Genomic DNA, 17,194 nt, shown 5'->3' on the forward strand with positions numbered 1-17,194 from the left:
CTTTTCTCCAGGCTAAATTTGAGGAGGAACCTGTCCCCAACCCTGGACAACACCCCCAGGCACGCACAGGGTGGGATTGTTGGGGTGTCTGGGCAGGGCCAGGAACTGGACAGGATTTTGAGGTGGGATTTCTAGGCAAGATTTCCTCACTGGAAGGGTGTTCAGGCATTGGAACCACCTAGGGAGGTTTGGAGTCGCCATCCCTGGAGATGCCAACGTCTCCAGATGTGACATTGGATCCCTGGACTGGACAGTCCTTGGGGATTCTGAGTGTGACACTGGCTTGGCTGTTCCTGCTTATTCCCTGGTGTGCCTCAGCTTGGGGAAGTGACACAAAACACAACTGTGAACTCAACTGTGAACTCAACTGTGAAACACAACCAACAAAACACAACTGCAAAACAACAACCGAGAAACAGAACCAACAAAGCAACAACTGCAAAACTCTACCAGCAAAATGGAACCAACAAAACACAACCGGCAAAATGGGACCAACAAAATAACAACCACGAAATGGAGCCAACAAAACAGCAAGCACAAAACACAACCACAAACCACAACCGGCAAAATGGAACCAACAAAGTAACAAGCACAAAACACAATCAACAAAACACAACTGCGAAACTCAACTGTGAAACGGAACCAAGAAAACACAACCAGAAAACAACAACCGTGAAATGGAACCAACAAAGCAACAGCCACAAAACACAACCACAAAATGGAACCAACAAAACACAACTGCAAAACTCAACCGGCAAAATGGAACCAACAGAACAACAAGCACAAAACACAACTGCGAAATGGAACCAACGAAACAAAACCACAAAACACAAGCATGAAACACAGCTACAAAACACAACCATGAAACACAACCATGAGACACAACCATGAAACACAGCTACAAAACACAACCATGAAGCACAACCACAAAACACAAGCATGAAACACAACCATGAGACATAACCATGAAACACAACCATGAAACACAACCAACAAAACACAGCCACAAAACACAACCAACAAAACACAACCATGAGACATAACCATGAAACACAGCTACAAAACACAACCATGAAGCACAGCCACAAAACACAACCACGAAACACAACCATGAAGCACAGCCACAAAACACAACCATGAAACACAACCATGAGACAACCACGAAAAACAACCACGAAACACAACCATGGAACACAGCCATGAAACACAACCATGAAACACAATCAACAAAACACAACCATGAAACACAGCTACAAAACACAACCATGAGACATAACCATGACACACAATCATGAAACACAGCCACAACACCCAAGGCATGTTCCCCGAGGAGCAGCCGTGGCCAGGCTGCCCAGCCCACCTGGATCCGTGCTGGTCCTGGGAGAACTCCATGATGTGGCCGGCGATCTCGCGCAGCTGCAGGTTGGGGTAGCGGTTGTTGCGGAAGTCCTCGAGCAGGCGGCTGCGGCCCGAGGGCATGACGTCGGACATGCCGTAGCGCAGGCGCGAGGACGGGAACAGCGTGCTGCTGGGGCTGAACAGGCTGGAGGCGCTGCTGGCGCTGCGGTACTTGGCCTCCGCCCCCGGCGCCGCCGAGATGTAACGGCCACTGCCGTTCGTCAGCCCCCCTGCGAGGGACAGGGCGTGATGGGGTCAGGGAGTGGGGCAGGGAACGGGGCATGGATGGGATCAGGGTATGGGATCAGGGAATGGGGCAGGGATGGGATCAGGGAATGGGGCAGGGATGGGGTCGGGGAACAGATGGGATCAGGGAATGGGATAAGGGAACGGGGAATGGATGGGTTCAGGGAATGGGGCAGGGATGGGATCAGGGAATGGGATCACGGAATGGGATCAGGGAATGGGGCAGGGAATGGGATCAGGGAGTGGGATCAGGGAAGGGGATCAGGGAATGGGATCAGGGAATGGGATCAGGGAATGGGATCAGGGAATGGGATCAGGGAATGGGATCAGGGAACGGGGCAGGGATGGGATCTGGGAATGGGATCACAGAATGGGATCAGGGAATGGGGCAGGGATGGGATCAGGGAATGGATGGGATAAGGCACAGGGCACGGATGGGATCAGGGGACAGGGTAGGGATGGGATCAGGAAACAGGGCATGGATGGGATCAGGGAATGGGGCAGGGATGGGATAAGGGAACAGGGCATGGATGGGCCTCATGGGACAAGGGAACAAGGCATGGATGGGGATAAGGGAACAAGGCATGCACAGGCCTTACGGGGACAAAGGAACAAGGCACAGATGGGCCTCACAGGGACACAGGGATGTGACATTGGATCCCCGAGTTCTGTTCCAATAGGGGGGCAGGTCTGACATTCAGCTAAGCAGGGTTTTGAGGTGGGATTTCTAAGAAGAATTTCTAGGTGGGATTTCTAGGCAGGATTCCCTCACTGGAAGGGTGTTCAGGCACTGGAGCCTCCCAGGGAGGTCTGGAGTCCCCAACCCAAAGGAATGAACATGTGGCACCCAGTGCCCCAGTGGAGACTGGTTACAGGTTGGACCTGAACACCTTGGAGGACTTCTCCAACCTTGATGATCCCGTTTTATGATGGTCAGGCCTTGGAACTGCCCAAGGAGGTTTGGATTCCCCATCCCTGGAGGTGTCCAAGGAATTCCTGGGCATGGCACTCAGCTGGGCTGAGCTGATCAGTCACAGGTGGGACCCAATGACCCCACAGGGCTTTTCCAACCTCCATGATCCCATATTGTGATTCCTGACTGAGCTGCCCTCCAAGGAATTGAGATGGGAATGTGTCCAAGCATCTGTGGCACTGCTGGATTAGGCTGGGAACAGCTACAGACTCCAGCAAAGAACTCTGATGATCCCTTCTAAACCAGGATATTCTGTGATTCTGATTCTATTCAATGACATCACATCTCAGACTGTGGCTTTCCAACAGGGTGCAACAACTTCTGTTCCTCCTCCTGTGTCCAAAATACCTGACCCAGACCAGTGGCAATACTCCCAAATTTCAGCTTTTTTACTGTTTCCACTGCCTTTGCCTCCAGCCTCAGGTTTTTCCCACCTTTCCTGCTGCCCTGGCAAGGACTGAGTTAAAAGAAGTGTGCTGGGGATTAGATATAATAGTATAAAAAATGTGGATATAAAAGCACAAATCACTATTAAACACAGGTAAATATCAATAAATTAAAACCAGGAAAGGTTTTAAACTCTTGTGCTTTCACAAATAGCCAAAAATCTGCAACCACATTAACAGAGTTGCTGTGTGACCCAAAACAGGATTATGGGGACAGGTGATGCTTCATCCCACAAAGAGAAGTTTTGATAGGAACAAACTCAAACCTCCCAGTGCTGTTTCCCTGCCTGCAATTTTTCAGGATGTGGCTCGGCACTGTGGTACAGGATTTGATTCCTGCCTTTCCTGCAGGGCTTGGGATCCCTCTGCTGGTGCAGGAGGAGCCTGCACGGATTTTCCTGGGTGGAACAAAGTCCAGGGAACACATCCTGATCACACAGGGGCCTGCAGGGCCCAGGTGAGGCAGGGGGAGCCCCAGGGAAATGAGCTGCAGGAATCTGGGCCACAGAGGGCAGAGCTCCAAGGAAACCCCGGCAGGGCTGGCTGCAGAGGGGCAGCTCCTGGCAGCTGGGCTGGAATTAAAATATTCCATAAAAACAGAGCTGAGGGAGCTACACTCCTCAGCCATGGACACCTGGAGGGAACTGGATGAGAACTCTGTATCTGATAACAGCCTAATTAATTATTAATTATGACCTCTGTGACTCACGTCCAGCTCAGGATATTTTGTGATTCTATATCTCAGACCTGGGCAAATTTCTCTGGAGCTGGTGCCAGAACTTGCCCAAGGAAGGGCAAGACTCTTTTTCCTCCTATTTTTCCCAAGGAGAAGGAGAGCTGAGAGCTCCTTGTGCTGCCTTGCAATGGAGTGCCCAGCACCTCCTGCAGCCCGACTCCCACACTGAGCAACAACTCCCAAAAGCCAGCAGGCGATATTCCTGACATTCCTGATATTCCTGTCTCCTGGAAGGAGCAGGATTGCCACAGGATGAGTAAAGCACTTCCCAGGTGAGGAAACCCGGGAGGGACAAGCTGAGCAATGGGGCACTGATGCTTCCCACACATCTGGAATTTTCACAATTCCCACCTTTTGTTTCAACACCTGGAGCAAAGTTCAGAGTTGGGACTGAAGTGGAAAAAGGTTCCTGATGGGAAAGGGGAGGTTTGGCACTCAGACTGATATCTCTGAGTTAGGAGCACAATCAGTACAGAAAATCTGCCAGAGGTTTTCTGAGAGAGCCCCAATCACTTGGGGATTCACAGTGACTCCACTTTTTCCCCTGGCTGTCTCTCCTGATGGGAATGCTGACTGCAGGTTTCCCCAGGATGCTCAACATCATCCTGGGAACACAGAGATCCTGTGGGGAACGAGCTCCCTAAATCACAACTCTGAACCTCACCAAAGGCCTGAAACCTCAGGGTGCCTCCAGCTCCTCAGTGCCAGGACTGGGTCAGATCCCAGACTTCAGTGACAAAGAAACAGCTCCTTCTTCCTCTGGAGCCGGGCTGGGAGAGCTGGGGGTGCTGCCCTGGACAGGAGAAGGCTCCAGGGAGAGCTCAGAGCCCTTGCAGGGCCTGAAGGGGCTCCAGGAGAGCTGCAGAGGGACTGGGGACAAGGATGGAGGGACAGGAGCCAGGGAATGGCTCCCAGTGCCAAAGGAATGGCAGGGCTGGATGGGATCTTGGGAACTGGGAATTGTTCCCTGGCAGGGTGGGCAGGGGCTGGGCTGGAATTGCCAGAGCAGCTGTGGCTGCCCCTGGAGCCCTGGCAGTGCCCAAGGCCAGGCTGGACATTGGGGCTGGCAGCACCTGGCACAGTGGGAGGTGTCTCTGCCAGGGGTGGCACTGGGTGGGATTTAAGGTCCTTTACCACCCAAACCATTCCCTGATTTCTCTGCAGCCCCACAAGCAGGGATCCAGAATTCCAGGGCTCCAGGGGCAGCCACAGCTGCTCTGGCAATTCCAGCCCAGCCCCTGCCCACCCTGCCAGGGAACAATTCCCAATTGCCAAGATCCCATCCAGCCCTGCCATTCCTCTGGCACTGGCAGCCATTCCCTGGCTCCTGTCCCTCCATCCTTGTCCCCAGTCCCTCTGCAGCTCTCCTGGAGCCCCTTCAGGCCCTGCAAGGGCTCTGAGCTCTCCCTGGAGCCTTCTCCTCTCCATCAGAACTGATTTTATAACAAAGGAAATCAGACCTCCCCTTTCCACTGCCCTCCACTACCAATGAAAGAGAAACTTGAAAAAATAAAATGACTTTTCATTGATTTCAAGGTGAAATCCCCCAAAATCAGAGCTATCCTAGGTGACATCTGACCTACAGCATCACTCAGCATGGAATCACTCACAAAGGTGACAAGGCCACAAGGACAGGAATATTTTGGGAAGATGGGAAGCCTCACACATATCCTGTGCAGCACAACCCATTTCTGGGGGTGCTAATTCCAACTTCTTTTCAGATAGATCCACCTTTCTCTGATCCAGAGAAATTCTCAAGATTCTTTGATTCCAAAGATTTTTTAGGATTCTTTTTTTCTGCAAGGGCAACCAGCTTTTTCCCAGGTTTGGAATCTGCTTCCTCCTCAGCACTAATTTATTGTGGCCATTTAACTGTCAGCCAAGGCCTCCACAGCTGCATAAATAAAGTCAAAACCCTCCCAGTCCTATTAAAGCTCTGAACAAGGCACGATGGTAAATCTAAACTTGATCTCCAAGAATCATATTTATGGCTATTCCAGCTAACCTAGAGCCAGCACTGGATATATCACACATGCATGGAACACACATAATAAATACAGTCTGCTGAGGAGGGAGAAATGCTCTGAGAAGCAGAAGTTTCCTTAAACCCAGCAGATTCATGACACAACCAAAACCAAGTGAATTTTTGGAGGAAATATTAAATTACCTGCTGCAGGTGCAACAAATAATCTCTTTGGTTTGTTTATGAGGGAATGAACACTGCAGGAGGTTCAGATGGGCACTGCTTTATTATTTAATATTTGCTTTATTTATTTTTAAGATTTATTTATTGTGGGCCAGGCAGAAGCTCTTTGAGAAGCTTCAGCTGCACAGAGTCATGGATCTTCCCAAAATTATTCCTCCTGGCTTTTGATAAGGCCACACTGATGGGAAATTTTCCAAGGTAAACTCACCAAATCCTCAGCTAAAAGCTGAGCACTGCTCCAGGGAATAGTGGTTAAAAGGAGGAATTGTACTCCAAGCTCATTATTCCCAATTTAATGGGTATTTTAAAACATCCCCTTTAAAACCATTTAAATTGAAGATCAACTCTCCTTATCTATTTTACTCCACAAACCATTGCTGCTGTTACCAAGACCAGTGCAAGAAAATCCTGGTTTATAAACGCTTGGGAATATTATCCCTAATTTTGATCTGAGGCAATGTCTCAGGCTGGAAATGGGGCTGTGTGTTCTGTGCCCACCTGTCAGAGCTGGGGCAGTTCTCTGCTGTTCTTGGGGCAGTTTTCTTGATCTCTCCCACAGCCAATCCTCCCTCCAGGAGATCTCTGCTCTCCATGGCCACTGAGTGTCCCTGCAGGGCTGATCCAATTCCAGCATCCCATGGGCAGATGCTGCGCCCAGGGCAGGAGCCAAGCATTCCTACCTGGATCCAATCTGAGCCTGGCACAGCACAGCAGCCTTTGCCCCCTGCATTGCCAGAGGAGCAGCTTTCTGCTGCCCTGCATGGCCAGAGGGAGCCCAGGCCCATCTGCAGCAGCCCTGGAGCTGCAGAGGAAAACTCCCCCCTTGTGCAGGATCCCTGCTGCAGCAGAGCCACAGCTGGCACTGCAGGAGGGCTGAGCCCCCATGGGATGGGGCTGTGCCACAGCCTGAGCCACAGCGTGCCAGGGCCTGCTCCCACTCTGGCAGGGTTTGTTTGCACTATTGCATTTGTATTACTGTTATTTCTGCTCCCGTATCTTTGCCTGAGACCCCTTTAATTTCAAAATTATAATAATTCAGAGGGAGGGGGTTTGCATTTTCCATTTCAGGGGAGCCTCCTGCCTTCCTCAGCAGACGCCTGGCTGTTCAAACCAAGACAGGAACTCATTCCACGTCCTGCAGCTCCTCCAGGAACCCAAGAGGATGAAAAATCAGCACAGCCTGGCCAGAGCTTAGCAGAGCCAAAGCCTGGAGGGCTCTTGGGTGAAAATCAGCTTTGATTTTATTTTTATTTTTTCCCTAAAAAAGAACTACTATTCCTATTCCTATTCCCATATCTTTGCCTGAGAGCTTTTTCATTTCAAAATTATAATAATTCAGAGGGAGGAGGTTTGCATTTTCCATTTCAAGGGAGGCTCCTGCCTTCCTCAGCTGACACCTGGCTGTTCAAACCAAGACAGCACAGCATAAATCCAGCAGCACCTTCAGCTGCTTGACCATTGAATTACCTCACAGGAGTGAGGAGAGGAGCTTCACTGCTGTTCACAAAGAACAGGAAACTCCTCCAGCCCCAGACAGATTCCAGGCCCTGGAGAAAAACCTGGATGCTCCAGCACTTCCTGATGCTCTGAATTCTTGGGGTTCACTTCCTGCAGCCGGGAAAGGGGGAAACCAACCTGATCCTCCCCAGGAACCCCTGGGACAGGGAACTGCTCCGTTTATCGGGATCCCAGCCTGATTCTGCCTTCCTTAGCAGACACCTGGCTGTTCAAACCCAGACAGGAAAGATGGAAACCTGTTCCCAGCTGAACCCTGCAGGACACACACACTCTCCAGGAGGGCTGGACCTGAATTCAAGCTTGTTCTCCCCCTCACTGACTGTGTGACCCACAGGATCTGGCAGGGGGGAGCAGGGGTGCTGCAGGGGAGCGGAGCAGGGCTCTTACCCAGGTTGAGGCTGGAGGAGGATCCGTGCGAGGACAGGGAGGGAGGAGGAGTCTGCGAGTGCCCGGGGCCCTGGCTGGGCAGGGGCATGCCCACGGGCCCGGGCGACGAGGAGAAGCCCAGGCCGTTGTAGAAGCTGTGCCCGATGGGGGTCAGGCTGCTCGAGGTCCTCTTGTAGAGCTCGCTGCTGCCCGTCAGCGAGTCACGGCGCGAACCGCTGCCCGTGGTGGAGTTGGCCACTGCGGAAACGGCAACATGGGAAACGTGAGGGAAATGGGAACATGGGGAAATGGGGGAAATGGGAGAATGGGGAAAATGGGAATATTGGGGAAAATGGGAATATTGGGGAAAATGGGGAAAGGGGGAAATGGGGGAAATGGGAATATGGGCAAGAGGGAATACTGGGGAAATGGGGAAAATGCGGAAATGGGAAAAACGGGAAAATGGGAGAATGGGGAAAACAGGGGAAATGGGAAAATGGGAGAAATGGGGAAATTGGGGGCATGGGAAAATGGAGACATGGGAAAATTGGGGAAAATGGGGAAAACAGGGGAAACAAGGAAAATGGAGGAAAACAGAAAAAACTGGGGAAAATGGGAAAATGAGAAAATGGGGAAAATTGGGGAAATGGGAAAAATAGGAAAAGGGGGAAAATGGGGAAAACAGGGAACACGGGAAATGGGGAAAATAGGGGAAATGGGAAAATGGGGGAAATTGGGGGAAATGGGAAAATGGAGGAAACAGGAAAAACAGGGAAAACGAGAAAACAGGAAAAATTGGGGAAATGGGAAAAATGGGAAAAGGGGGGAAATGGGGTAAACGGGGAACACAGGGGAAAAGGGGAAAATGGGAAATGGAAAAATGGGGAAAATGTGAAAATGGGGAAAATGGGGGGAAAAGGGGAAAATGGGGAAATGGGAAAAATGGGGAAACAGGGGAAATAGGAAAATGGGGGAATGGCGAAAATGGGAAAAATGGGGAAAACGGGAAATGCGGAAAATGGGGGAAAACAGAAAAAACAGGAAAAACAAGAAAATGGGAAAAACTGGGGAAATGGGGGAAAATTGGAGAAATGGGGAAAACAGGGAAATTGGGGAAAAGGGGGAAATGGGGGAAATGCGGAAAAATAGGGGAAAGTGGGAGAAATGGGGTAAAATGGGAAAAATAGGAATATTGGGGAAAATGGGGGACCAGGGGAAATGGGAAAATGGGGGAAATGCGGAAAATGGGGAAATGGGAGAATCGAGAAAAATGGGAAAATAGGGAAAATGGGGGAATGGGAGAATGGGAGAAAGGGGAAATGGGGAAAATGGGAATATTGGGGAAAATGGGAAAAATGGAGGAAACAGGGAAAATGGAAATATTGGGGAAAATGGGGGAAATGGGGAAATTGGAGAAAATGGGAAAAATGAGAAAATGGGGTAAAATGGGAGATGCCACCAGCCCCATCACTGGAGAGCCACAGCTCCACTGCCCTGGGCTGGTGCTTGGGGGAGTGATCAGATACAGTCATTAAAACCAGTTAAAATCATTAAAACCACGCTGTTAATGATAAAACGGCCAAACAAATTATCCGGGATCTTGTCTTTGCCTTCAGTGCCTTGGAGGATTTATTGTGACACAGCACATGGAGAAACAGCTCCAAAAATCCCTGAGCAGAAAGGTCAAAGGACAAAAATCTCCCTAAAGGAAGGGACCACGCTTTGGGGACACGCTGAGATCTCTGGGGACATGACGAGCATTCTGGGGACACGCTGAGACCTTTAGGGACACACTGAGACCTTGGGCACATACTGAGACCTTTGGGGACACGCTGATACCTCTGGGGACAAACTGAGCACTTGGGGACAAACTGAGCACCTGGGGACAAACTGAGCACCTGGGGACAGGCTGAGCACTTGCAGACACACTGGGACCTTTGGGGACACGCTGAACACTTTGGGGACACACTGAGACATTTGGGGACACACTGAGCCCTTTGGGGATACACTGAGCACTTGGGGGACATGCTGAATACTTGGGGACAAGCTCAGTCCTTTGGGGACACGCTGAACACTTGGGGACACACCGAGCGCTTTGGATAGACACTGAGACCTCTGGGGACATGTTGAGCATTTGAGGACACCCCAAGCACTTGGGGACACCCTGAGCACTTTGGGGACACACTGAGACCTTTGGGAACACACTGAGCACTTGGGGACATGCTGAGCACTCCCGGAACACACTGAGCATCTGGGGACACACTCAGACTTTTGGGGGCCCACTGGGCACTTGGGGACACACTGAGCACTCTCAGGACACACTGAGACCTTTTGGGGACACACTGAGCACTCTCAGGACATGCTGAGCACTTGGGGACACATTGAGCACTCTGGGGACATGCTGAGACCTTTGGGGACACATCAAGCACTTGGGGACATGTTGAGACCTTTGGGGACACACTGAGCACTCTCAGGACATGCTGAGCACTTGGGGACACACTGAGACTTTGGGGACACCCTGAGCACTTTGGGGACACTCTGAGACCTTGGGGACACACTGAGACCTTTGGGGACACGTTGAGCATTTGAGGACACCCCAAGCACTTGGGGACACCCTGAGACCTTTGGGGACACCCTGAGACCTTTGGGGACACGCTGAGCCCTTGCTCAGGCCCTTCAGGAGAAGGTCTGAGCTGCCCAGGGCTCCCTGTCCCCCATTCCCAGGACGGGGCAGATCTGAACTCCCCTCCTGTCTGTCAGAGCTGAGCCCCAGCCCCAGCAGGTTCCCTGTGCTGGCCCAGCCCGGTGCACAGCTCCCTGCACTCCCTGTGCTCCCCCTGCAGCACATGAGGCATCAGCTCCTGCTTGCCCCCAGCTCCCTGGAGCTGCAAATCAGAATTCAATTCCACTCCTAACCCCCAGAGCTTTTAAGAGCCGTCTCAATAGGCAAATACAAACTCTTTAAATGCACTGTCAACTTGCAGGGGGAAAAATCAATTTTGCATTAAAATCTTGTTTAATAAACAGTGAAATTGTTAACTGCAATGAACTGATCATTTTTGGTGAGTGCACACAGGCTCCAGAAGCAGCAGGATCAGAGTTTTATTCATTGATTGAGGGAAAACAACTTTGTGAATCTTGGCACTGAGCAAACCACTCATGGAATTCAATTAGTTAAATAAACTGAGGTGAGAGAAGCAAATGCTTTGTTTACCTGGAACCAAGATGGTTCCAATCTCAAGGCTGGGTTAAAGTGAAATATTTACAATAACTTTTTATTGCAAACTGTTCCTCTGTGAGGTAACAGCCCCTCCCTGAGCCTGTTCTGATGGAGCCAGGTTGGAACCTGCCCCTCACTCTGATGAGAGCAGCAAAGTTCAGGACATAATTACTGCCCTGAGACTGAGCAATAATTAAAACAATTGTTCCACTTCAAAAAAACACAAACCTAAGGGAAAAAAACCTCTAAAAACCACAGACATCTCTGGATGGGTTTGACTCTGAAAGGAACCTTGGTCTCCAGCTGCCCAACACCATCAAAGCATGGATGGGAGGTGCCTACAACCACAGAGTGATTCTTTTGGTGTGTGATGGAACAATTCCCAGAATAAAGCACAGACACCACCTCAGATCAGCTTTTTTAAAGTCATGAGGAGTTCCTCAGCCTTTACTCTGAGGTGAGAGGGGTTGAAACACTCCGGTACCAATTCCTGTCAGCCAGTACTCCACATGCAGGGAAAAACACTTCCAAGTTAATTACTCTGCTACTGCTAATTATCACCTACTAAAGCATTTTTGCCAAGAACTGCTGCAGATTTTAAAGCCTGAAGTGGTCCCTAAAGGAAAATTCGCAGTTAGGCTGGGATGGATGAGGAGGGCTCAGCTCAGACTACAAATTCCTGAAATCTTGGGTTCTCCTCGTGCTCCTTTCCCCAGGTGTGGGAATCCTTAAAATCAGAGGGTTTTGGGAAAGCTGCAAAAGGCAGGGCTCAGAGACAGCAGAACTGTGAGTGGAGCTAAGCAGCTGCCATGAGATTGGTCAGCAGAAAAGTTCTATTAGAAATAGAAAGTAAGGACAACAATGGTCTGTGTATTATAACTTGTCTAGAATAACTCCCTAAGCTACAGAAAAGTTTATCCAGTGAGATATTAGAAAGTTCTAAGCTTAATAATGGAGCTCTGTGCGTTGTGTTTTAATGCTTACAAGCAGGTATTGTGTTTGAAACAAGCCAGCATTGCTTTAACCAAAGGTACCTGTGCTTATAGTGGTTGGATAGAACTACTGTCAATGTGCTTCTGCTTTGTGTGATTGGTCAAAATTTATCTTTAGTCAGATTTGTCCAGCCACCATGTCAGGATCAACCCCTGAATATTGCCCCATATTTTCCCCCAACCTTTCCAACCACTCTGTTGGGGTTTCTTCCCTCTTTTGCTGCCCATTCAAAGTCTTACAGACATTTTGATTATGTGGAGCTGCCTCTTTGACACCTCCTATAACCAATGTTCTGTACTGTGAATCAATGTTCCCCCCTGTGCTGTTGTGGTCCCAGGTGGGGGCACACTGTGGGCACTTCCAGATCCCCAAGGGGTCCCTGCACACGGCTCCCTCTCCCACATCCATATCCCAACTTCAAGGTGAGCAGTAACATTGAGCTCTGTGGGATGTGAGCTGTTGGAGATGTGAGCTGCTGGCATCTTCCCACTGCCATAACCATGTCATGGGGCTGATGCTGGAAAACCAACAGCTCGAGAGGTGTTCCCCAGCAGTCCTGTCCTGTTGGTGATTCCCACAATTCCCCCTCGGTTCAACTAAAAAGAAACCTTTCTAACTGTGTCATTTATTAACTATCTAGTGTTTCACAGCTTTACTAGAATATATTTATTTATTACTTGCTTAAAGCATCTTTTTTTGCTTGCATTAAGCATTGCTGTATTACAACAGAGCAGTTTCAATGCTGGGAAAGTCCAGTCAGTTCAAAGGGAGTAAGTCATGTCTGACAGCAATTACAAGTCATTGCTCAAAAAAGTCTCACCAGTTCCAAGGTCTTAATTCAAAACCTTCCTCCATGTCTATACCTTCAACCACCATCTCTGTGAGATTCTGAGAACTCTCTGTGAATCCATTTCCTACCTCTCTCTCTCGTATGATAAAAACTTCTTTGACAGCTTTGTCCATCATTTGTCTCACACATTGAAGCATGCAAGGTAACACTACCAGTACCACAACTAAAACACCCAACACACAGAAACCTATTTATAAAGTTCCCTTAGCTACAGTGCCATGCTCCATTCTTGGAACAAATCATCTAACCTGCAGCCTCTGAGGAACCAGGGGTGTTGCAGTGTGATTTCAGGGTTTACCTCAGAACCCCGGGTCCCTCCCCTGAAGATTCCCTCCCAGGTGTGTCAGTCACCTCTCCTTTCCCCTCCCAGCACTGTCACTCCTGCAATTCCAGAAGGGCGTCAGTGATTGGCAGATCCAAACGATTCCCTCTACCCCTGGGGGCATTGGGCCATCCAGGTGTCCTTTGTCCCTTTGTCCCTCCCCTCCTGTCCCTGCTTGGTGGCTCCCTGCCCCTTCCCTGCCCCTCTCCCCGGGGTTCAAAGGAGCAGCAACCACAGGCTCAGGGAGTTCTGTTGGAGCTGCTGCTGCATTCAGAGGCCTGTGGGCCAGAATAAAGCTCTACATCCAAACCCTCCATCAGAACCGACTCCTTTCCTTCACCATCGCCTTAAAGCTTCTCTGCCAGAGGGAAACCTGAGGAGCAGCCCCTGTTATGGGGGGAAGCTCCATCCCAGCACCGCCAGAGCTCCTGCAGGCCTGGCCTTGTCCCCACGGGCCCAGTGCAGCACCCAGGCAGCCCAAAGTGTCTGTGGGGTGAAACACCACACACCCAGCCCAAAGTGTCTGTGTGTATAGTAGGAGTCCCAGTAAAACATATGTACTGTATAAGTGGCCTTGGCCCATTCCTAGTTGCTCTAAATGGGCTGCAGCTGTGATGTCCTTAATTGGGTGGCAGCTGTGGCTAATGAAGATAACTGGGATAAAAGGGGGTGGGCTGGCTGGTCAGGGAGAGCCTTGGAGGAGCCCTGGTGAAGCAGCAGGAACAACACTGCTGTGAAGAGCTGCTTGTGAGAAAACCACCTAGAAGGTACAGGACTTCAGAAATATGATAACAACAATATGAATACAACATGTGGGGTGAAACACCACACACCCAGGCAGCCCAAAGTGTCTGTGGGGTGAAACACCACAGTGCTGCTGTTTGGTTCAGCAGCAGGGCCAGACAAGCCAAGGCACATCCACTCCCCAGTACTGGTGATACCAATGCTGTGCCACAGCTGCCCTGTCTCATTACTGCTGTGCCCCAGCCCTGGCTGGCAGTGCTGGCACAGCCCCCTCCTCTCACCTGCGGTGCCGAAGCCGCCCAGGGCCGAGCCCAGCGTGGCGCCCAGGGAGCTGCTGCTGCCGAAGCCCAGCGAGGTGTTGGCGGGCTGGGCCGAGCCCTGCGAGAACAGCGAGCTGCTCTGCGAGTTGCTGCTCAGGGAGTTGTTGCCGTAGAAGGAGCTGGAGGCCAGGTTGTTGGTGGGCTGCTGCTGGGGCTGGGGCTGCGGCTGCTGCGTGCCCAGGGGCCGGAAGGGGCCGTTGGTGGTCCCTGCCAGCCCCCCGGCTGCTCCGTTGGCCGACGCCGCGGCCGCCGCCACGGCTGTGGGACACAGAAATGGGAGAAAAATGGAAAAATCACTGAGAAAATCTATTTACTTCACAGTTCTGTGTCACAGACAGCTTTTATGGAAAATCCTTTCCTTAGGATTTTTCCTCCTGAGAAGCTCAGAGGCCTCAGGAACAAAATGTAAGCATTGATTATCTGCTGCTGTGGAATGCAACAGGTGCATCTGGGATTGGTCTCATGTTGGTTGTTTCTAATTAATGGCCAATCACAGCCCAGCTGGCTCAGACTCTGTCCGAGCCACAAACCTTTGTTATCATTCCTTCTTATTCTATTCTTAGCCAGCCTTCTTAAGAAATCCTTTCTTCTATTCTTTTAGCATAGTTTTAATGTAATATATATCATAAAATAATAAATCAGCCTTCTGAATATGGAATCAGATCCTCATTCCTTCCCTGCGAATACCATCACAGTTCTGGAAGTCAAAACTTAGCAGGTCACTTTGAACTGCCACAGTTTTTTTCTTTCAGGACCAAACTCTGCATAAATCTCTGTTTATTGTATCTGAGCTGCCCACAGCTCCCAGACTCCAGCCATGCCCAGCTCTTCTTGCTGCTCTTGTGCTGTTGGAGCTGCACAGATCAAAACCAGGAATGGCTCTTTCTCCAAAGACCCAAGAGTCCAATCAGCGCAGCCTCACACTTGCAAGGGCCAGTTAAGAAACCAGAGTTTTGAAATAATTGAAATGATCCTTCAGCACATGAAACATGAACCTCAGTGCCAAGAACATCGAACCCGAGGACTTTTGGTTTTCAGCCAGTTCCAAAGTTAAAGAAAAAGCAAAATAAACAAGAGCTATGAGAAAACAATTAAAACGCCCATTTCATAATCTGAGCCCAGTGTTGGCAGGGCTGCTCACACCAACAGATTGAAAAATCCTCTTAAAAGCCTTGAACTCCCAAGGAACCCAAATAAATGACAAAGCAACTCATGGCAAAGGCCATTTAAGGTACAGTGGCGTCATAAAGCACAAATCCTGGGATGGCTTGGGATGGAAAGGACCTTAAACTCATCCTGTTCCACCCCAGGGACACCTCCCACTGTACCAGGGTGCCCCAAACCCAGTCCAGCCTGGCCTTGGGCACTGCCAGGGCTCCAGGGGCAGCCACAGCTGCTCTGGCAATTCCAGCCCAGCCCCTGCCCACCCTGCCAGGGAACAATTCCCAATTGCCAAGATCCCATCCAGCCCTGCCATTCCTCTGCCACTGGGAGCCATTCCCTGGCTCCTGTCCCTCCATCCTTGTCCCCAGTCCCTCTGCAGCTCTCCTGGAGCCCCTTCAGGCCCTGCAAGGGCTCTGAGCTCTCCCTGGAGCCACTGGGAATTCTGAAAGCTCCAGCAGGTAGGAAATCTGGTGCCAGGGGACAAATTTAAATACCTGCCATGAAACTCTACCAACTCATTCAGGTTCCTGCTGCTGCCCCTCTCCGTGGCTCTCCGGAGGCTCAGCCCAAGTTGAGCACAGAGGATGTTTCTCAACAACAATCCCTGATGGATCTCAGTGAGGGCAAGTTTGTCATCACTGCCAGCGGAGCACGGAGGGGTGGGGACACTGGGGACACAGCAGGCACTTGGAGGGACCTGGAGTCACCTGCCTGAAGCACTGGGGAGGCAGAACTCACCTGCCTGACCCAGGGGGATACAGGACTCACCTGCCTGAGCAGGGGGGACAGGACTCACCTGCCTGAGCAGGGGGATACAGGACTCACCTGCCTGGGCTGCAGAGGAGCTGATGATGACAGGGGCAGGGGCCACCAGGCGCACGGGAGCCCCCAGGCCGTTCCTGGCCCCAGCATTGACCACGAGGGCTCCTGTTTGGTCATAATAAGCAGCAGGAGCCAGCACTGGGTAACCTGCAGAGGCAAGCACAGGTGACAGGGCAGGTGACAAACACATCAGCCATGTCCAGGGGAGAGCAGTGCAAGAGGGTATTTAAAGGAGAAGCTGAATGGAAAAACAAGAAAAGCAAGAACAGCCCTGCTTTCCCCAAGAATGCACACAATGTTACACTAAGAATTTCAGGTAGAAAATACTTTTTACCCCCTGAATCTTCTGTATTACACTGTAACCAGTGCAAATTCAGCTAAAAAGGGGTTTCATTTCTGCTCCATGATATGTACAACATGTGCTGGGATTGCTCAGAGCTGGGGCTGCCAGGGTGCACCCACAGGGAACTTCCACTTCTGTATTTTGGAAGGTTGGTACCATAAAATATTCTTTAATGCAAGTAAATAAGCTCTCACAAATGCTGGTGGTACACACAGCAGCAGACTGACAGAATACAGTGATTTGGACACCTCATTAGGGAATTTACATTAAATAAAAACAATAAAATTAAATGGAGTGACTGTCTAAGGTGGAAGGTCACTAAGAGAATGTTCCCTGGAAATATTTGCTTTGCAAATGCAGGAACAAACATATATCTATAATTGTATATATGTGTGTATTTGCTTTGCAAATACAGCCCAAATAACAGAGATTAAAGGAAATCTGCACAATTCACTTTGTAATTTAATACTGCAACATTCTTCTTAAGAATAAAATTTAAAAAAACGAATTAACAATGACGTAACAGT

General features: G+C 50.2%; 1 protein-coding gene across 7 annotated transcripts in view; it reads right to left on the reverse strand.

Annotated features, from left to right (window-relative positions):
• PUM1 (pumilio RNA binding family member 1) overlaps nucleotides 1–17,194 on the reverse strand; it is a 101,643-nt gene that overhangs the window by 17,865 nt on the left and 66,584 nt on the right. For all 7 annotated transcript variants that reach the window (XM_074555888.1, XM_074555882.1, XM_074555885.1 and 4 more), the window contains exons 12-15: nucleotides 16,328–16,471; nucleotides 14,300–14,596; nucleotides 7,911–8,147; nucleotides 1,361–1,628 (exon numbers count right to left, since the gene is read on the reverse strand). In XM_074555888.1, the coding sequence (XP_074411989.1) occupies nucleotides 1,361–1,628; nucleotides 7,911–8,147; nucleotides 14,300–14,596; nucleotides 16,328–16,471 (946 nt within the window). The remainder of the gene's footprint in view (nucleotides 1–1,360; nucleotides 1,629–7,910; nucleotides 8,148–14,299; nucleotides 14,597–16,327; nucleotides 16,472–17,194) is intronic.

Source organism: Zonotrichia albicollis, chromosome 20 (genome assembly GCF_047830755.1).
Source record: "Zonotrichia albicollis isolate bZonAlb1 chromosome 20, bZonAlb1.hap1, whole genome shotgun sequence".
Taxonomy (NCBI): domain Eukaryota; kingdom Metazoa; phylum Chordata; class Aves; order Passeriformes; family Passerellidae; genus Zonotrichia; species Zonotrichia albicollis.